The sequence below is a fragment of the Rhynchophorus ferrugineus genome, unplaced genomic scaffold (assembly GCF_030347505.1).
Source record: "Rhynchophorus ferrugineus isolate W39M unplaced genomic scaffold, kcgeb_rfMv2 rfM5, whole genome shotgun sequence".
Lineage (NCBI taxonomy): Eukaryota > Metazoa > Arthropoda > Insecta > Coleoptera > Curculionidae > Rhynchophorus > Rhynchophorus ferrugineus.
Genome location: NW_027472584.1, coordinates 5,651,499 through 5,674,688, shown reverse-complemented (window position 1 = coordinate 5,674,688; position 23,190 = coordinate 5,651,499). Strand labels below are relative to the sequence as shown.

The 23,190-nt window shown below is 34.6% G+C and overlaps 2 protein-coding genes across 2 annotated transcripts; both read left to right on the top strand.

Annotated features, from left to right (window-relative positions):
* Positions 1-9,994: 9,994 nt before the first annotated feature.
* On the top strand, positions 9,995-10,976 carry LOC143197390 (non-structural maintenance of chromosomes element 3 homolog). The gene is made up of 4 exons (XM_076405773.1): positions 9,995-10,228; positions 10,286-10,502; positions 10,560-10,774; positions 10,829-10,976. Exons 1-4 carry the CDS (start codon positions 9,995-9,997, stop codon positions 10,937-10,939), a joined length of 777 nt encoding a protein of 258 aa, XP_076261888.1. The 3' UTR covers positions 10,940-10,976.
* Positions 10,977-18,889: 7,913 nt separating this feature from the next.
* On the top strand, positions 18,890-19,871 carry LOC143197389 (non-structural maintenance of chromosomes element 3 homolog). The gene is made up of 4 exons (XM_076405772.1): positions 18,890-19,123; positions 19,181-19,397; positions 19,455-19,669; positions 19,724-19,871. The coding sequence occupies exons 1-4, from the start codon at positions 18,890-18,892 to the stop codon at positions 19,832-19,834; spliced, it is 777 nt and encodes a 258-aa protein (XP_076261887.1). The 3' UTR covers positions 19,835-19,871.
* The last annotated feature ends 3,319 nt before the right edge of the window (positions 19,872-23,190 follow it).

Below are 23,190 nucleotides of genomic sequence, written 5' to 3'. Positions count from 1 at the left end.
ATAATAATGTAAGGAAAAAGGCTTTAAAAAACTCTGTATCAATAATTTCTTACAAAAGCTTATATTGTTCCCAATCATAAGACTGCCTAGTGTTGTTCATTCTCAAGGAACTCAGTATATTGTACTTCTAAGTTTAAAAGGTGCCCTAATTTTAAAATTTGTTGGAATTGGCATCATCCTAAAAATAGACTATAAAAATACACTTGATATCATAAAAACTAATTTAAATTACCTCTGACGTGCCTTGTACTTTACCAATAAGACCGTTGTCAAAATCTACCACATTGTCAAACATTCTATCAATCATATCGAAAATAGTCTACAATTTTGTTTTTCTATTATTATTTTTGGACTTTGTTGGTTGCTGGAGAGGAGTTTTAGAGTTTTCTTGCTGTTTGTGTGTTTACCCTTCAATCTCAGGAATATTCACTAAACCAGGTAACATTTTCACAAGCGATCCTTTTTCGATCTTCCTGATCCAGCGACTTCTAAATCATCAACCGTGCATTTTGTTGTAAATGATTTCTTATGGGCTGGCCCAGACTATCTCCAAGTTAACCTCCAAATTACGTTTTTGAGCAGCTTCATACACAATAAAAATGGGTAATTTTATCATTTGATTTTGTTCTTTGCAATTACCTGAAATAAAGGTAAGTTATGTAATCATCATTTTCTATAATAAATTGTCTACCCATTGCTTCAAATGAGAACTCCTCCTTGTTTTGTTAATATAATTTAGAGCTTGCAATGCAGCTTCATTACGAGCATTTTTTATCGTTTGCGCCTCTCCATAAAATTTGACGTCGTTGACGTTAAAATGGACTTTGAAAGGTCCCTTCGTGTCAGAATCATTTCTTCTAACATGAAGAGTATCATTAAAATGAACCGTGTCATTCATTTTATGCAAATAAGATTTTTTCTCTGAAATGTCTGGTGATGCAGTCTTGCCTTCTATTTGTTCCTAAAAGGCACCTTATTTATATGTCTATATTTAACTAAACAATATTGAATACCAAAATATCATTATTTATAGAGTATTGTACAGACATCCCTACCTTTAATGCTAAATTGTTTAGTAAAGCTACAGGTGTTTCTTCAGGTTCTTTTCACTCTTTTTGATCTTCAAAGAATGATGTTGATATTCTGTATTTTTCAGAGCCCTCTGTGCAGCTTTCCTTTGAGCATTCTTCAAGCTTTTACCATCCACTGCTTAATTTTCATTTCCTAAATAGAAAGCGATGATAAAAACTGTATTGTGCAGAGGTCAATGAAATTTTTGATATATAATTGCATCTAATAATTTCACATTAATATACCTCTTCGTTAATTAATTCATATGAAAATGTAATATCATTACATTCAGCAGTTCGTGACTAGAACTTAATGCGGATTTGCCTTCTGCTGGTTCACTAGTCAAACCTAAAACTCGGTTTGTTTCTGGCACAGAGGGATTATTTTTCCACGTTTCCGAATAAAGATACCACGATGAGGTATCTATTATTCTTCAAAGTTAAAAGCGTCCCAGATATAGATCCTTTTATACTAGTGAATATATACCAATACAGTCTCTGTCGCCAAAAATATTTTTATATCATTTAATAACAATCCATAATTTAAGCTTAACAAGGAAAATAATAGTAGTATACAATTAAAGCAAATCATACTCAAATAGTTCCGTGCTAGCTCTCGAAGAGAACGGTCGTGTCCGGTCCGCCGAACCTACCTGCGCTTCCGAGAATTGCCCGAAACTTTCTTAAAGACGGTCGATCCGTTATCACGTTTCTACCAGTGCCTACTTCAAAAAAAAAAGCGCCTGTAAGCGCCAAAAAGGCGCATTTACAGACAACGTTTAACGTTTGTAAACGCCGGAAAGCGTTTTACAAGCGGGGCAATGGCGTCCCACACGCCAGAGCCAGCACCGCCTTCAGAAAGTTGCCGTCTAACAACCGACAAATGTGCCGATGATAGCCCTGACGATGCCCCGATGAGAGGTAATGAACTCATCGAGTACCTAAAAAATGAAAACGCAGAGCTCAAAATTGAGGTTACCCAACTGCGAATACTGCTAACAAAGCAAGGAGAAGAGCTCTCCGCAATGCGGATGATGCTGCAAGACGCCCTTACTAAACCCACCCCGGCGCAGTTAGTACATCAACCTCAAGAGACAACAAATGAAATCACATCTCAACCGCTAAAAATGAAGATCCGGATGATCGATTCACCGTGGTGGGAAAGAGGAAGAGGGGCCCCTTCACCCCACCACAACCAAGTCAGCTGTCGAAGGCCGTCGATAAGGCTAGACATGCAGCTGCAACCAAGCCGGCTGCCAAGCCGTCTACCCAACCCATCCAGCAGAGAGCCAAGGCCAACTCGCAACCATCAACCTCCAGAAATGCCGTCAGATCAGCGCCCAAACCAGCGATCGTCAAGACGACCCAGCCAATTCAGGTAAGTAGCCAGGCTATTAATTCACTAAATACATCGCCTCAAGCTACCACAGTTCCAAACACTTCTGGAACTGCCTCACAATCACCAACCTCACTACCTATGCCAACTCTTTCGGCGAACCCAAATCCAACCACTGCTCCAAGAAAGGAAAAATCCCACCCATTGTTCTTCGTGACACGAAAAAATATTGAGAAATCCTTAGAATTGCGAAAGATAATTCAATAGAAATTACCGCAACTTTAAGCCGAAAGGACGGCACTCGCTTATTTGTACCAACTTCGAACGATTTCCGCAAACTGACCAAGCTTCTTGAAGACCGGAAATACGCATTTCACTCCTTCTGCCCTCCTTCTGAAAGGGCAATACGAGTCATCATCCGCAACATCCCAACGATTGTAACGGTTGACGAAGCCAAAGAACACCTTATTTCGCAAGGTTTCCACCCAAAACCACTTCAAATGTGGAAACTTAAATCAGGCGAAGACCTTCCCATAATCCAGGTCGTTGTTCCTAACGAAGAAAGGAACATCATTAATCTCACCAAAATAGGCCTGTCAATCGTGAAAGTCGAACTCCAGCGAGGCAACGGCCAGCCTGTGCAGTGCTACAACTGCCAGCTGTTTGGCCATTCCAGCTCTTGCTGTAGAGCGCCTCCCCGGTGTGTCAAATGCGCCGGACACCATGAAACCCGTTTGTGCACCAAGGTACGCGATGAGCCACCTAAATGCAGCAATTGTTGAGACCCACACACAGCCAATTACACAGGCTGTAGCTGTCGACCTGCTCCCAGGAATCTTAGACCAACCCAATCCAGACAAGCCTCCGGCAACACAAACTCTTAGTGGACCAACCAGGGAGGCAGGAGGTTAGCTCAAATGCTGGCCTCCTCCAACCAGGCGGCTCCCGCCAATATCCCAGCCCCTGCCCCAATGCAACCTTCTGCACTGCCAGCGGGTCTTCCAACTACCTTCACACTGCAGCAGATGCTCAGCATCCTGCAGTTCATTCAATCCCAACAATTATTTCCCAATGTAGCCGCCTAAGCGGCAACCCCCCCCCCCCCTTCCCATCCAGCTTTCAGCAGTTGTCTACTCGTCAAAATGGCTGCTTCCAAAGTTCTTAAAATCATGTCGTGGAATGCCAACAGCTTACGCGATAAAAAAGTGGAGCTGGAACTCGTTCTTTCGTCTTCAGACATCGATATAACACTTATCCAGGAGACTCTCCTAAAACCCTCTCATCGTTTTTCCCTTCTAAACTACACGGTTTACAGGAATGACCGTATCCCAACTCGCGGTGGCGGAACTGCTATACTAGTCAAAAAAGGAATTAAACACAACCTTCTGCCTTCAATTGTATCGTCACCAAATATCGAGTCCACCTCTATCCAGGTGGAAACTAAGGACCGTCCAATCGCGATCACCTCTCTGTACAGGAAATGCTCCACACATGACTCGTCTGCCTTCAAAACACTCTTTGACGGCCCAACCTCAAAAATAATCGGTGGAGACTTCAACGCTCACCATCCCATGTGGGATTGCGAGCGCGCAAATCGAGCAGGCAACGACATCGCAGCACTGAGTGCAAACTTAGGGCTTGGTCTCGCCCTGTCGGATGAGCCTACCCATCACCCCGCTATTGGACAACGGGGCACTCCACGCATTCTGGATTTTTTCATTCTCCAGAACATCAATCGTCCTTGTGATGTACAAGTTCTCGACAAGTTACATTCGGACCATCGTCCGATTATATTAACTCTCGGGGATTGTTGTGCAATCGAAATTCCTCGCTTCAAGGCCAGAAAGAAAACCGACTGGAAGAGATATCAGGAAATTCTCTTGGAATCCGGTCCAATCCCGAAGATTGATCGACCTGACCAACTCGAGCGTGCCGTGTCGAAGCTAACACGAGACATCCAGTCCGCCTATCACAATTCATCATTCGAAGTTCCATCTTATTCAAACTCTCAAAGTGAGCCAGTTCCTGAAGGCATCAAGTCACAGATCCGACTCAAAAATCGTCTCTATCGTAGAGCTCGTGCCACCCTCAACTCGGCAGACAAAAGGGAGGCCAACAGAGTAAAACGAGAAGTGAAGGAATCCATTAAAGCCTGGCGATCCGAGAAATGGAACTCATTTCTAGCGGACCAAAGGCTGGATGACCCCGCAACTTTCTGGCGACTCTCTAAAAGCCTCGTGGGGAAGGTGCAAAACGTCATACCCCCCTTAAAGTCAGCGGAGACAGGAACTTTTGCAGTCACGGACCGCGAAAAGGCCGAGCTCCTCGCTAAAACCTATGAGGCTCAAATGGAACGCCTCCCTCCTGCTACAAATATAAACGCTGCTGACAACGACGAAATCATTAGGAATTCCAACTCCGTTCGTTCGCAAGTGCCTCCGAGTTATCTTTTAAACCATCTAGTCACTCCTAAAATACTCACTCAAATGATCAGCAAGATTCGGAATAAGAAGGCCCCGGATTTCGATAATATTTCGATAGCCCAACTAAAAAATCTTCCCTACAAGCAGCTCGCCGAACTAAGTAATATCATCAACGCCATTCTGAGGCTGCAACACTTTCCATCCACATGGAAACATGCATTCATCACAGTTATCCCCAAAAAAAGGAGCTAAGTCATCACCTTCTGACTACAGACCTATCAGCCTACTAAGTTCCATTTCCAAGCTGGCTGAAAGAGCAATTCTTTATGCCCTCAATGATTTTACGAAGACAAACAATATCATTCCAGATGAGCAATTCGGGTTCCGCGCTAAATATTCAGCTGTTCATCAGGCCCATCGGCTAGCCGCAAAAATCAACTGTGCTTTTAACCGACGTGAAAGACTTGGAGCGGTCTTCTTGGACCTAACCAAAGCCTTTGACAAGGTTTGGCACGAAGGCTTAGTGGCGAAATGCATCCGATTAGGTCTACCTGATGACCTAACAGCTCTTATCAAATCATTTCTGTCAGGACGATCGTTCCAGGTGAAGATTAAAGATATTCTCTCTAGCCGGAAAACCATCGACGCAGGAGTTCCACAAGGCTCCCCACTGTCACCCGCTCTATTTAATATCTTTCTTTCAGATATCCCTAGGAGACCACAAGTTGAGGCTGCTTTTTACGCAGACGACACTGCTTACTTTGCTTCTTCAAGAGTAGCACCGCACATCCGAAGCAGACTCCAAAAACAACTCGATGAGACGGTCCAGTGGTTACATTTCTGGAGGTTGCAGGTCAACCCACAGAAAACCCAGGCCATCTTCTTCCACAAGAAGCGTTTTGCACGGAGCATTTCGCGTCTTAAAATCGAGAACGCAGAAATCCCATGGTCAGAAGAAGCCACCTATCTCGGTCTTGTCTTCGATCGCAAATTTAGGTGGAATTCCCACATTCAAAAGTCTCTCCATAAAGGTCAAGGTATTGTTAATTTGCTGTTCCCGCTTATCAACAGAGCCAGCAGGCTTCCTCTATCCATAAAATCTCTCCTGTACAAGATGCTGGTTCGATCAGTCGTTCTATACGGCTCCAGTGTCTATCTAAAATACGTCTCCCCTAGCCAGGTGGAACGTCTCCAAGTGTTTCAAAACAAAATTCTCAGGAGAATTATCAATGCCCCATGGTTCGTCAGGAACAATCAAATTCATAGAGAAACAGACGTCCCCCAAGTTCACGATTTTATATCCGAGGTTTATTCGAGATATTTCTCCACTCTTCGTCTCTCGGACAATAGATGTATTACCGAGCTGGACGATATTTCAGGCCAATAACTCATTCGGCTCTTCGTAGCCTTATTCTATCACAGCCGACACTACCCCGTTGTGCTCTAACTCCTAATTGTCTCGATCTTCTCAGGCGAGCGATTAACTCATGTACCGCAAGCTGCGTGGTGTGATAACGACGCCACGTCCTTGCCTGGCCCTTGTGCCTCTTAACGGTGTTACCGGTTACGGGCACCCTCCTTACTAACAGTAAGAAGTATCAGTTAGGGTCATTGGATCAGCTGATAGGGTGGGGTTTAGTGGGTAGCCCAGAGGCAGCCTCCACATAACCAGTCCAACTCGCTTATTCTTGCGGGTCTTCCCGACCAGGTATCCGTAACAGGATTCCCCTACCCGGTTCCAGGCCAAAAAAAAATCATACTCAAATAATATAAAGAGAAAACCTATATAACCGGGGGAACACACTAGAACTAACCTTAACATAATAATATAGAGCTGTAGGGGGTAAAAAAAATTTCGATATTCTTGATAAAAACTATCGATATTATTAGTAAAAATATAGATAATTTTGGCTAATCCGTATTTTTTAATACCGTAGTTATTGCACTAAAGATTTCGGTATTTTTTTTCCTCCCATATATTGATTTTTTAAAATTATTTTCTATCGATATGTTTTCTGGCCGCGGACATATTTAAAAATATCAATTAACATATTAAAATACAATAAAATATTTGTGGGGTATTATTCCATTTCATAGAAAAATTCCATTCTTTTTTACAGATCCACAGAACATTCAAATATAAAAGTAATACTACTTCGTTTAAAATTAAATTATAAATTGCATGTTATTGCATGTAATTATTATAATACTATACAGTAATTTTTTTTCTTGTCTTTTTTAAAGTTAGTTTATTATTAAGCCTATTGACTGGCGAGTGGCCAACTTAGAAATTATCCCAGAAGACATCCCGTCTTACCCAGCCTGGTTACTGGCGTGACTGGGATCATTTTCCTTGTCGGATTTTGTACTCTTACCTAAGGGCATTCACAAACATCACAAATTTACTTACATGCCCCAGCAGAATTCGAACTCGCGACTATCGCAACAGGGGGACCATCCTGTCGCCTTTACTACTGCGGCAACTAAGCCAGCTATTAAATCGTTTATCATGAAAAAATATTTTATAAAATAAATAAACTTTTTTATAACTATTAATTTGTGATATGTATGGTTGTAGAATGTATGAGCAAATTTAAAAAATTCCCTTATTTCTCATATGATTTATCTACCAAATACTTCATTATAATGAATCAAAAATTATGGATAAATGATCCAGGGTTTTGTAGAAGGGTCGGGGTCAGGATATAATGAGTCAAGTAATAAGGGGTCAAGTTAATGGTAGGTTTTATCAGTATAAACGATATAAATGTGCATGTATTTTGATTTTGTTGATTTGACATTTAGCATGATTTTTTTATTATTGAAATTCACGCCATTTCCTTTAGCTTGTAGGATTGGTTGCATATATCACTTTAATTCTCAACTCCCCACTCTAAACGTTTTTTCCGCTCTATTCTAGGTTTTATTTGAATTAAATATTGGGTTTATTTTGTGTTATGTCAGTTCTATTGCTGCTTTTTAACGTTATTATTCGGTTTCTTTAATAATAACAGGATAACAGTGCATTTAATTTGATTTGTGCTTTTAATGTGAAGATTTATGGTTTTTATATGAAAAAAATCAAAATACCGTGGGGTAAGGTAATGCTCTAGAACTGATTTTGTTTATAATGTATTTTTAATGTGCAGGAATGGTTGATGGTGAACTGAAATCTTGATTCTTGATGTATTGAAACATTTTCGTACCACCGATCAAATCACCTTCAGAGACAGTAGTGTTGTATATTTTAATTGTTATGATAATATTTTACGTATATCAAATTACTAGAAGAAATTAAACTAAAAGTTTTTAATATACGAACAGTTTTTACTTCATTGAATATTCCATATTTATGTTTATTATATAAAAGGGAAGAATAAGAATATATATGTATATTTGCTTTTAGGTGCGCTGATTGTTATTCTACAATTTTAAAAATAATCTCACTTATGACGCCTTTGTTATAATGTATAAATTTTAAATTTTTCAATACTTAGGTTTTATTAAATGGAATTTGAAAATGGTTAGTAAGTGTTAGCTCATGATATATTTTGCGTATACTTTAATATGCAGACGTAAATTACTTCAATGATTATTATAAATCAAATATATTTTCGGGCATATATTGAAGATATTTTTAAGACAAATGTTAGTAACATCATTTTTAAATTACTCACTTAACTTTATTATGGGAGAAACATGATTAACTTAAAAAATAGTGGTCGAATCGACTGTTTTTATTCGATAGTTACCAACACTAATTCAATTTTAGTTGGGGCAGTAAGGAAATGCACTTTTTTATTAGAACATAATTAGCGTTGGGAACTATGGCTAATCAGTCGCTAGTTTCGGTTCGACTGATTGTATTACTTTTTACTATCGACTGTTTTTGAGTCGTGTACTTTTAGTTACTATTTTCGGTTCTACTAGTTTCATTCGACTGCTTTTTAACGTTCTGACTCTGTCGTCCTAGGCGCGACCTTGACAAAAATGTATACCGAATTTATGCTTTCCTAGATTTATATATAATATATTTAGTTTTATGATTTTTTTGGTAGTTTGCTTCTAAATAAAAATATATTGTATATTAATATAGCAACACTTTGGAACGATATTTTTCAAGATTGTTAATGTAATAGGGTAAAAAATTAAAATTGTGAATGACAAATAAGTAATAGGTAATATTTCTTTTGATTGACTTTTTGGTGTGTATCTAACACCCTCGGTTTTTGTTAGAAAATATTTCTGTCCGATAATAAATAAAGCATTAATTTTATTTTAAAAAGCTCTAGTAGTTATTGTGCGATCATTTTTAATTCATGGTTATTGTAATACATGTTATATATCACATAGTAATACATGTTTAGTTTAAGTTGTATTGTATTGTTTATATGTATTTAGTATATTGTTTAAAAATAGCAATTCATCTCAGAACATTCAAATATAAAAGTAACTCCACTTCCTTTAAAATGTAAGTATTATAGATATATTAATAGTATTCAGTAATGTTTTTTTTTTCTTTTTTAAAGTTAGTACGTGAAGGAATACGTCTCGCGTATACTAAGGTTGTAAAATATAAGCAAATATTAAATTAATTGCTCCAAGCAATTATATCCGTCCTTTCCTCTCTTACAATTTATATAGGAAAGGGATCGAACATACTCGTCTGACATTAAGAATTAAAATAAAAAGCCAAGCCGTGCATTAGATTTTGCATATTTTGTAGTGGTTAGTAGGCATGTTGGCCACAAAAAATATCGATATGTCGAAGGAAAAAATATCCATATTTTTTGCAATAAGTATAAGATATATCGATATTTTACAAAAAAATGTATGTATATTTTTAATTGAAAATAAACGTAGTCAAATATTAGCCTAAAAAATATTTTTTTCTAAAACTCTTAAGGAATAACGGTATTTTTGATAAACCATTAAAATTAAGTACCAGAATTCACTAAACGTTTAAAAGTAAGTTCCGATTTGAAAGTTTTTTTTAATTGTACTTAATCTTCTGAAATTATATCATCTAAAAAATATCGATATATCGACAAAAAAATATCGATATTTTTTCTGCATCCCTAGCGGCTAGTTATTTAAATTTTTGTGTTGATAGTGCTGTATGGAGATAGCTGATACACGATTTTAAAGTTCTTCAAGTCGTAAAAATGTCGAAGAAGCGAAGATCAGTTAGCGGGTCTCAAAAAACCAAATCACAGACTGATCCAGACGTACCGGATCAAAATACAGAAAATATAATCAATGATGTAGTCAGGTACATTATTCTTAAAGCTGACGAAAAGTCATTTTATACCAGATCCGAATTAAATCAAAATGTAATTCACAAAAAGGGCCAATGCGTGGATAGTGTTATACAACAAGCAATTAAGGTTCTGGAAAATGTTGGTATTATTATTGTTATATGGATGTTGTTGATATTGTTTTGCATACATTTTTAGGTATATGGTTACACACTTACTGAATATGATGATGTAAAAATGAAAAAAAAAAATTATTTTTTAATTAGTATGTTGCCTTCTGTAAATTATTCCGATGAAGAGGAAGAATGTGTTTCTAGTTATGAAACTGGTTCAAATGTACCAAATGCTGCTCACAAGATACTGACTCTATTAATTTTATCCCATATATTTATGACAAACGCGCCAGTATCAGACAGTGAGCTCTACGATACCATTCCTTTATTGTTTTTATATTGTTGATTTATTATTTCAGAATCCCTTTATAGTTTCCTGAAGTCCTTGGATATTGATGTAGAAGTTGAGCATCCATTTTTCGGTAAAGTCAAAGAATATATAAGAGAAACCTTGATAAAGAATTATTACCTTCACTGTGAGTTTGATGAGAAAACGAAAATACAAACTTTCCAATGGGGGATTCGAGCTGAAATTGAAATCTCAAAGATGAAGGTTTTACAGTTCGTGTGTGAGGTAACTATTTCAGTTGACTTATAAGCACATTGTCAGGTTATTATTGATTTACAGATGTATGGAAATAAGCAACCAAAAGACTGGCCAGAACATTACAGAGCGGCCGAGAATCAGTTCAAAGAAAGAGAAGAGCTAAAGGAAGAAACAAGGGATGAATCAAGCTAGTCACCGATACTGGTAGAACTACAATATAAAGTTTATTTGTATACAAAAATTGTATCTTCTTAACTAATACAATATAAATAAAAAGATATAGGAAAATGTTAAATCTCATTGGTCCTTACATTGCGTTGTAAGCTGGGCCGCGACCTCCTTCTGGGACCACCCAGTTATTCTGGGTGGGGTCCTTGATGTTGCACGTCTTACGGTGGATGGCCCTCTCCAGAATCGAGTGGCACAAACTCATACACACCAGCGGGACAATAACAATCTTCGAGTCCGTCGAAGATGCCTAAGTTTCGTTTGACAGGATTTTGCGAGTTTAAAGTGTTGCATAACATAATTTGTGTTATACACTATATGTACGCTTTTAGTTGACTTTAAAAGATTCCAGTTGTGTTTTGATGACATTTGGGTGATTATTTTATGAACTTTTAAACAATTCATTAATAAAAAAAACTTATTTTTGTGTAATGCTCTAATTTTTCATTAGGTACAATCCTTTTAACTAACTTTCGGCAAGGTAATAAAACCCGTGGCAAAGCTACTACTAAGCATCCTCCAGGAAAAGTGAGATTGGGGATACTGTGAAAACTGCCGGTGCCCTGGTGAGATCCTATTGCCGTCTTCGAAGTGATGCTTTATGAACGGATGGTGTTTGAACCTGCGAAGAAACGAACATTACCGCATTACCGATCTTTGGATATTCAGTACTTTTGGAATTCCTTGTACGGGCTCAGGTACAGATTGATGTAATCCAAACCCGACGGCGATCAGGGATACCTCGTCGTTAAATGATACAGAAAGGATCCTCCGTAGGTGTTCTTATCCAAGGGCCAGCCGATGGTGTGCTCCGCGCATCCGGTTTATGTTTGAATCATTCGTCGCGATATCTTTAACGCTCCCGTCATCGTTGTACAGGACTTCGGAAGGTGCATAACCCGGGCCCACTGCCTCAGCTTGCTCTCCCAACCACTGAATAACGTGTCCCAGCGGGACGATATAGTTCCCGTGATTAAACATCGGAGTTCCTGACGAAATATCATTTATTCAATATATAAATCGATTTAAGACAAAGAATCCAACCTGGCAGGGCTGGTACCGGAATCCTACCGGTGCTAGTTAATAGACCGAACTTATCCTCCGTTAGGGGAGTGTTCAGAGGCGCGCCCTTCTCTTTCCAGTCCCATTTATGGGGCCTTCTCGACGATGATTACCTAAAAATCTATGTTCCGTATAGACCACCGATCAAGTGTGCTATGACTTCGATTCCACCGACCCTGATTTTCTTCCCTTCCGCGTCCAACAGTTGTTTGGCTCGTATAGTCGCGCTTATTCCAGTTGCACCATCGCCGACTATCAGAATATCAGTTTACATCTAGAATGTGTAATTTAAGAAAAATTAATCCTTTCAAGGTAAGTAATAATTTTAGCATGACATGTCAGACAGAAATTGTGAAGAATATATATTATAAATTTAAATAGTGTAGATACTTAAAGTGGTAGAAAAAAATAGTGTTTTAAGCTGGGCATATATTTTTTCAGACTATTGAAGAAGAATTAACAGACTGTAACAGGAATAAAGCCAAAGCCAAGTCTCTTTGAAACAATTTTTTTGTTTTAATATGGACAAATTCTATGCATATTTATAATCAGACTTATAGACAGACAGGTAAAATAATAAAAATGATATCAATAAAATAATTGGTTATATAATGTTTAATTCATAATAATATATATTGTACAATTTTCTTAATATGTCACTCAAATTACCAATATTAATCTACGGGATAACGATGTCTTCTTTTCTTACTTAAATGGTAGTTGTTAAAAATAGAACCTTTTTTATTTATTATTATAGCAATAATATAGAATAAATTATGTTTTAATGAAAAAACAGCTGAATCATAGTGCATTTTATATTAAAATTACCTTTCCATCTTGGATCTTCTTCTCTTGGATGAATGAAATATAGTGTGTTATCTTAGAAAATTGATCCGAATATATTCCTATTTAACCCAACTGCTGGACTAGAAAATATGATTAGTTATATTTAAGAGTTCAAAGTTTACTTCACAATATACTATAAATAAAATAAAGCTCCAGACAATAATTGTATCATTACATATAATCATTTTAAGCTATAAAATTTAAAATATCTTATAAAATTTATTTTCGACAAATTAATTAAATATTCCGAATTAAAATGAAATTTTAGATATTTTCAACGAATTCCCTAAATGCAAACTCATTTTCTTTTATTTTAACAGGGAATTGTATAATTAAAGGTAACAGAAATACCTTACTCAAAAAATCAAAGTCCAACTCAGAGGTTCAAACAAAATATATCAAAATAAACTGAGCTCAGTGCAATTTTTATTTATTAACCTTTGCCAACAAAGTAACTTATATCTATAAATGTAATTTTATGAAAATCGGTCTTATAACATAAATATAATACTAAATAACACATAAAGTCACAGTTCAGAATCCTTTTTCTCATCTTCTATGTTGATTGTCTCCTATATATCAATCTTGGAATAATTCTATGTCCAAAATATTACTACAATATTAAATAAGTGTATTTTCATCTGTAATAAGATTGTGGGAAAATAAAAATGATACGGCAAGACCGATTGTTTAGAAACAGACATTTGACAAGATTGTAGAAATTTGTTTTTTGGGTTGCCGAGCGAATTTAAACCAAATAAAATTACCTGACATCTGTGGAATTTTCGAAAAATTTATCTAGTAATCCTAGTTAATAGAGCACATTCAATCCATATTTAGCTACTAGGTCACGAGAATTTTTGATATTTACGCCTTCACCCAAGCACATCTAAATAATAATGTAAGGAAAAAGGCTTTAAAAAACTCTGTATCAATAATTTCTTACAAAAGCTTATATTGTTCCCAATCATAAGACTGCGTAGTGTTGTTCATTCTCAAGGAACTCAGTATATTGTACTTCTAAGTTTAAAAGGTGACCTAATTTTAAGATTTGTTGGAATTGGCATCATCCTGAAAATAGACTATAAAAATACACTTGATATCATAAAAACTAATTTAAATTACCTCTGACATGCCTTGTACTTTACCAATAAGACCATTGTCAAAATCTACCACATTGTCAAACATTCTATCAATCATATCGAAAATAGTCTACAATTTTGTTTTCCTATTTTTATTTTTGGACTTTGTTGGTTGCTGGAGAGGAGTTTTAGAGTTTTCTTGCTGTTTGTGTGTTTACCCTTCAATCTCAGGAATATTCACTAAACCAGGTAACATTTTCAGAAGCGATCCTTTTTCGATCTTCCTGATCCAGCGACTTCTAAATCATCAACCGTGCATTTTGTTGTAAATGATTTCTTATGGGCTGGCCCAGACTATCTCCAAGTTAACCTCCAAATTACGTTTTCGAGCAGCTTCATACACAATAAAAATGGGTAATTTTATCATTTGATTTTGTTCTTTGCAATTACCTGAAATAAAGGTAAGTTATCTAATCATCATTTTCTATAATAAATTGTCTACCCATTGCTTCAAATGAGAACTCCTCCTTGTTTTGTTAATATAATTTAGAGCTTGCAATGCAGCTTCATTACGAGCATTTTTTATCGTTTGCGCCTCTCCATAAAATTTGACGTCGTTGACGTTAAAATGGACTTTGAAAGGTCCCTTCGTGTCAGAATCATTTCTTCTAACATGAAGAATATCATTAAAATGAACCGTGTCATTCATTTTATGCAAATAAGATTTTTTCTCTGAAATGTCTGGTGATGCAGTCTTGCCTTCTATTTGTTCCTAAAAGGCACCTTATTTATATGTCTATATTTAACTAAACAATATTGAATACCAAAATATCATTATTTATAGAGTATTGTACAGACATCCCTACCTTTAATGCTAAATTGTTTAGTAAAGCTACAGGTGTTTCTTCAGGTTCTTTTCACTCTTTTTGATCTTCAAAGAATGATGTTGATATTCTGTATTTTTCAGAGCCCTCTGTGCAGCTTTCCTTTGAGCATTCTTCAAGCTTTTACCATCCACTGCTTAATTTTCATTTCCTAAATAGAAAGCGATGATAAAAACTGTATTGTGCAGAGGTCAATGAAATTTTTGATATATAATTGCATCTAATAATTTCACATTAATATACCTCTTCGTTAATTAATTCATATGAAAATGTAATATCATTACATTCAGCAATTCGTGACTAGAACTTAATGCGGATTTGTCTTCTGCTGGTTCACTAGTCAAACCTAAAACTCGGTTTGTTTCTGGCACAGAGGGATTATTTTTCCACGTTTCCGAATAAAGATACCACGATGAGGTATCTATTATTCTTCAAAGTTAAAAGCGTCCCAGATATAGATCCTTTTATACCAGTGAATTAACTATAAACATTGCTATTTACCAACAATAGAGTCCCTGTCGCCAAAAATATTTTTATATCATTTAATAACAATCCATAACTTAAGCTTAACAAGGAAAATAATAGTAGTATACAATTAAAGCAAATCATACTCAAATAATATAAAGAGAAAACATATATAACCGGGGAAACACACTAGAACTAACCTTAACATAATAATATAGAGCTGTAGGGGGTAAAAAAAATTTCGATATTCTTGATAAAAACTATCGATATTATTAGTAAAAATATAGATAATTTTGGCTAATCTATTGATTTGGTTTATATTGGTTTATTTTTTTTAATACCGTAGTTATTGCACTAAAGATTTCGGTATTTTTTTTCCTCCCATATATTGATTTTTTAAAATTATTTTCTATCGATATGTTTTCTGGCCGCGGACATATTTAAAAATATCAATTAACATATTAAAATACAATAAAATATTTGTGGGGTATTATTCCATTTCATAGAAAAATTCCATTCTTTTTTACAGATCCACAGAACATTCAAATATAAAAGTAATACTACTTCGTTTAAAATTAAATTATAAATTGCATGTTATTGCATGTAATTATTATAATACTATACAGTAATTTTTTTTCTTGTCTTTTTTAAAGTTAGTTTATTATTAAGCCTACTGACTGGCGAGTGGCCAACTTAGAAATTATCCCAGAAGACATCCCGTCTTACCCAGCCTGGTTACTGGCGTGACTGGGATCATTTTCCTTGTCGGATTTTGTACTCTTACCTAAGGGCATTCACAAACATCACAAATTTACTTACATGCCCCAGCAGAATTCGAACTCGCGACTATCGCAACAGGGGGACCATCCTGTCGCCTTTACTACTGCGGCAACTAAGCCAGCTATTAAATCGTTTATCATGAAAAAATATTTTATAAAATAAATAAACTTTTTTATAACTATTAATTTGTGATATGTATGGTTGCAGAATGTATGAGCAAATTTAAAAAATTCCCTTATTTCTCATATGATTTATCTACCAAATACTTCATTATAATGAATCAAAAATTATGGATAAATGATACAGGGTTTTGTAGAAGGGTCGGGGTCAGGATATAATGAGTCAAGTAATAAGGGGTCAAGTTAATGGTAGGTTTTATCAGGATAAACGATATAAATGTGCATGTATTTTGATTTTGTTGATTTGACATTTAGCATGATTTTTTTATTATTGAAATTCACGCCATTTCCTTTAGCTTGTAGGATTGGTTGCATATATCACTTTAATTCTCAACTCCCCACTCTAAACGTTTTTTCCGCTCTATTCTAGGTTTTATTTGAATTAAATATTGGGTTTATTTTGTGTTATGTCAGTTCTATTGCTGCTTTTTAACGTTATTATTCGGTTTCTTTAATAATAACAGGATAACAGTGCATTTAATTTGATTTGTGCTTTTAATGTGAAGATTTATGGTTTTTATATGAAAAAAATCAAAATACCGTGGGGTAAGGTAATGCTCTAAAACTGATTTTGTTTATAATGTATTTTTAATGTCCAGGAATGGTTGATGGTGAACTGAAATCTTGATTCTTGATGTATTGAAACATTTTCGTACCACCGATCAAATCACCTTCAGAGACAGTAGTGTTGTATATTTTAATTGTTATGATAATATTTTACGTATATCAAATTACTAGAAGAAATTAAACTAAAAGTTTTTAATATACGAACAGTTTTTACTTCATTGAATATTCCATATTTATGTTTATTATATAAAAGGGAAGAATAAGAATATATATGTATATTTGCTTTTAGGTGCGCTGATTGTTATTCTACAATTTTAAAAATAATCTCACTTATGACGCCTTTGTTATAATGTATAAATTTTAAATTTTTCAATACTTAGGTTTTATTAAATGGAATTTGAAAATGGTTAGTAAGTGTTAGCTCATGATATATTTTGCGTATACTTTAATATGCAGACGTAAATTACTTCAATGATTATTATAAATCAAATATATTTTCGGGCATATATTGAAGATATTTTTAAGACAAATGTTAGTAACATCATTTTTAAATTACTCACTTAACTTTATTATGGGAGAAACATGATTAACTTAAAAAATAGTGGTCGAATCGACTGTTTTTATTCGATAGTTACCAACACTAATTCAATTTTAGTTGGGGCAGTAAGGAAATGCACTTTTTTATTAGAACATAATTAGCGTTGGGAACTATGGCTAATCAGTCGCTAGTTTCGGTTCGACTGATTGTATTACTTTTTACTATCGATTGTTTTTGAGTCGTGTACTTTTAGTTACTATTTTCGGTTCTACTAGTTTCATTCGACTGCTTTTTAACGTTCTGACTCTGTCGTCCTAGGCGCGACCTTGACAAAAATGTATACCGAATATATGCTTTCCTAGATTTATATATAATATATTTAGTTTTATGATTTTTTTGGTAGTTTGCTTCTAAATAAAAATATATTGTATATTAATATAGCAACACTTTGGAACGATATTTTTCAAGATTGTTAATGTAATAGGGTAAAAAATTAAAATTGTGAATGACAAATAAGTAATAGGTAATATTTCTTTTGATTGACTTTTTGGTGTGTATCTAACACCCTCGGTTTTTGTTAGAAAATATTTCTGTCCGATAATAAATAAAGCATTAATTTTATTTTAAAAAGCTCTAGTAGTTATTGTGCGATCATTTTTAATTCATGGTTATTGTAATACATGTTATATATCACATAGTAATACATGTTTAGTTTAAGTTGTATTGTATTGTTTATATTTATTTAGTATATTGTTTAAAAATAGCAATTCATCTCAGAACATTCAAATATAAAAGTAACTCCACTTCCTTTAAAATGTAAGTATTATAGATATATTAATAGTATTCAGTAATGTTTTTCTTTTTCTTTTTTAAAGTTAGTACGTGAAGGAATACGTCTCGCGTATACTAAGGTTGTAAAATATAAGCAAATATTAAATTAATTGCTCCAAGCAATTATATCCGTCCTTTCCTCTCTTACAATTTATATAGGAAAGGGATCGAACATACTCGTCTGACATTAAGAATTAAAATAAAAAGCCAAGCCGTGCATTAGATTTTGCATATTTTGTAGTGGTTAGTAGGCATGTTGGCCACAAAAAATATCGATATGTCGAAGGAAAAAATATATATATTTTTTGCAATAAGTATAAGATATATCGATATTTTACAAAAAAATGTATGTATATTTTTAATTGAAAATAAACGTAGTCAAATATTAGCCTAAAAAATATTTTTTTCTAAAACTCTTAAGGAATAACGGTATTTTTGATAAACCATTAAAATTAAGTACCAGAATTCACTAAACGTTTAAAAGTAAGTTCCGATTTGAAAGTTTTTTTTAATTGTACTTAATCTTCTGAAATAATATCATCTAAAAAATATCGATATATCGACAAAAAAATATCGATATTTTTTCTGCATCCCTAGCGGCTAGTTATTTAAATTTTTGTGTTGATAGTGCTGTATGGAGATAGCTGATACACGATTTTAAAGTTCTTCAAGTCGTAAAAATGTCGAAGAAGCGAAGATCAGTTAGCGGGTCTCAAAAAACCAAATCACAGACTGATCCAGACGTACCGGATCAAAATACAGAAAATATAATCAATGATGTAGTCAGGTACATTATTCTTAAAGCTGACGAAAATTCATTTTATACCAGATCCGAATTAAATCAAAATGTAATTCACAAAAAGGGCCAATGCGTGGATAGTGTTATACAACAAGCAATTAAGGTTCTGGAAAATGTTGGTATTATTATTGTTATATGGATGTTGTTGATATTGTTTTGCATACATTTTTAGGTATATGGTTACACACTTACTGAATATGATGATGTAAAAATGAAAAAAAAATTTTATTTTTTAATTAGTATGTTGCCTCCTGTAAATTATTCCGATGAAGAGGAAGAATGTGTTTCTAGTTATGAAACTGGTTCAAATGTACCAAATGCTGCTCACAAGATACTGACTCTATTAATTTTATCCCATATATTTATGACAAACGCGCCAGTATCAGACAGTGAGCTCTACGATACCATTCCTTTATTGTTTTTATATTGTTGATTTATTATTTCAGAATCCCTTTATAGTTTCCTGAAGTCCTTGGATATTGATGTAGAAGTTGAGCATCCATTTTTCGGTAAAGTCAAAGAATATATAAGAGAAACCTTGATAAAGAATTATTACCTTCACTGTGAGTTTGATGAGAAAACGAAAATACAAACTTTCCAATGGGGGATTCGAGCTGAAATTGAAATCTCAAAGATGAAGGTTTTACAGTTCGTGTGTGAGGTAACTATTTCAGTTGACTTATAAGCACATTGTCAGGTTATTATTGATTTACAGATGTATGGAAATAAGCAACCAAAAGACTGGCCAGAACATTACAGAGCGGCCGAGAATCAGTTCAAAGAAAGAGAAGAGCTAAAGGAAGAAACAAGGGATGAATCAAGCTAGTCACCGATACTGGTAGAACTACAATATAAAGTTTATTTGTATACAAAAATTGTATCTTCTTAACTAATACAATATAAATAAAAAGATATAGGAAAATGTTAAATCTCATTGGTCCTTACATTGCGTTGTAAGCTGGGCCGCGACCTCCTTCTGGGACCACCCAGTTATTCTGGCTGGGGTCCTTGATGTTGCACGTCTTACGGTGGATGGCCCTCTCCAGAATCGAGTGGCACAAACTCATACACACCAGCGGGACAATAACAATCTTCGAGTCCGTCGAAGATGCCTAAGTTTCGTTTGACAGGATTTTGCGAGTTTAAAGTGTTGCATAACATAATTTGTGTTATACACTATATGTACGCTTTTAGTTGACTTTAAAAGATTCCAGTTGTGTTTTGATGACATTTGGGTGATTATTTTATGAACTTTTAAACAATTCATTAATAAAAAAAACTTATTTTTGTGTAATGCTCTAATTTTTCATTAGGTACAATCCTTTTAACTAACTTTCGGCAAGGTAATAAAACCCGTGGCAAAGCTACTACTAAGCATCCTCCAGGAAAAGTGAGATTGGGGATACTGTGAAAACTGCCGGTGCCCTGGTGAGATCCTATTGCCGTCTTCGAAGTGATGCTTTATGAACGGATGGTGTTTGAACCTGCGAAGAAACGAACATTACCGCATTACCGATCTTTGGATATTCAGTACTTTTGGAATTCCTTGTACGGGCTCAGGTACAGATTGATGTAATCCAAACCCGACGGCGATCAGGGATACCTCGTCGTTAAATGATACAGAAAGGATCCTCCGTAGGTGTTCTTATCCAAGGGCCAGCCGATGGTGTGCTCCGCGCATCCGGTTTATGTTTGAATCATTCGTCGCGATATCTTTAACGCTCCCGTCATCGTTGTACAGGACTTCGGAAGGTGCATAACCCGGGCCCACTGCCTCAGCTTGCTCTCCCAACCACTGAATAACGTGTCCCAGCGGGACGATATAGTTCCCGTGATTAAACATCGGAGTTCCTGACGAAATATCATTTATTCAATATATAAATCGATTTAAGACAAAGAATCCAACCTGGCAGGGCTGGTACCGGAATCCTACCGGTGCTAGTTAATAGACCGAACTTATCCTCCGTTAGGGGAGTGTTCAGAGGCGCGCCCTTCTCTTTCCAGTCCCATTTATGGGGCCTTCTCGACGATGATTACCTAAAAATCTATGTTCCGTATAGACCACCGATCAAGTGTGCTATGACTTCGATTCCACCGACCCTGATTTTCTTCCCTTCCGCGTCCAACAGTTGTTTGGCTCGTATAGTCGCGCTTATTCCAGTTGCACCATCGCCGACTATCAGAATATCAGTTTACATCTAGAATGTGTAATTTAAGAAAAATTAATCCTTTCAAGGTAAGTAATAATTTTAGCATGACATGTCAGACAGAAATTGTGAAGAATATATATTATAAATTTAAATAGTGTAGATACTTAAAGTGGTAGAAAAAAATAGTGTTTTAAGCTGGGCATATATTTTTTCAAACTATTGAAGAAGAATTAACAGACTGTAACAGGAATAAAGCCAAAGCCAAGTCTCTTTGAAACAATTTTTTTGTTTTAATACGGACAAATTCTATGCATATTTATAATCAGACTTATAGACAGACAGGTAAAATAATAAAAATGATATCAATAAAATAATTGGTTATATAATGTTTAATTCATAATAATATATATTGTACAATTTTCTTAATATGTCACTCAAATTACCAATATTAATCTACGGGATAACGATGTCTTCTTTTCTTACTTAAATGGTAGTTGTTAAAAATAGAACCTTTTTTATTTATTATTATAGCAATAATATAGAATAAATTATGTTTTAATGAAAAAACAGCTGAATCATAGTGCATTTTATATTAAAATTACCTTTCCATCTTGGATCTTCTTCTCTTGGATGAATGAAATATAGTGTGTTATCTTAGAAAATTGATCCGAATATATTCCTATTTAAACCAACTGCTGGACTAGAAAATATGATTAGTTATATTTAAGAGTTCAAAGGTTACTTCACAATATACTATAAATAAAATAAAGCTCCAGACAATAATTGTATCATTACATATAATCATTTTAAGCTATAAAATTTAAAATATCTTATAAAATTTATTTTCGACAAATTAATTAAATATTCCGAATTAAAATGAAATTTTAGATATTTTCAACGAATTCCCTAAATGCAAACTCATTTTCTTTTATTTTAACAGGGAATTGTATAATTAAAGGTAACAGAAATACCTTACTCAAAAAATCAAAGTCCAACTCAGAGGTTCAAACAAAATATATCAAAATAAACTGAGCTCAGTGCAATTTTTATTTATTAACCTTTGCCAACAAAGTAACTTATATCTATAAATGTAATTTTATGAAAATCGGTCTTATAACATAAATATAATACTAAATAACACATAAAGTCACAGTTCAGAATCCTTTTTCTCATCTTCTATGTTGATTGTCTCCTATATATCAATCTTGGAATAATTCTATGTCCAAAATATTACTACAATATTAAATAAGTGTATTTTCATCTGTAATAAGATTGTGGGAAAATAAAAATGATACGGCAAGACCGATTGTTTAGAAACAGACATTTGACAAGATTGTAGAAATTTGTTTTTTGGGTTGCCGAGCGAATTTAAACCAAATAAAATTACCTGACATCTGTGGAATTTTCGAAAAATTTATCTAGTAATCCTAGTTAATAGAGCACATTCAATCCATATTTAGCTACTAGGTCACGAGAATTTTTGATATTTACGCCTTCACCCAAGCACATCTAAATAATAATGTAAGGAAAAAGGCTTTAAAAAACTCTGTATCAATAATTTCTTACAAAAGCTTATATTGTTCCCAATCATAAGACTGCGTAGTGTTGTTCATTCTCAAGGAACTCAGTATATTGTACTTCTAAGTTTAAAAGGTGACCTAATTTTAAGATTTGTTGGAATTGGCATCATCCTGAAAATAGACTATAAAAATACACTTGATATCATAAAAACTAATTTAAATTACCTCTGACATGCCTTGTACTTTACCAATAAGACCGTTGTCAAAATCTACCACATTGTCAAACATTCTATCAATCATATCGAAAATAGTCTACAATTTTGTTTTCCTATTTTTATTTTTGGACTTTGTTGGTTGCTGGAGAGGAGTTTTAGAGTTTTCTTGCTGTTTGTGTGTTTACCCTTCAATCTCAGGAATATTCACTAAACCAGGTAACATTTTCAGAAGCGATCCTTTTTCGATCTTCCTGATCCAGCGACTTCTAAATCATCAACCGTGCATTTTGTTGTAAA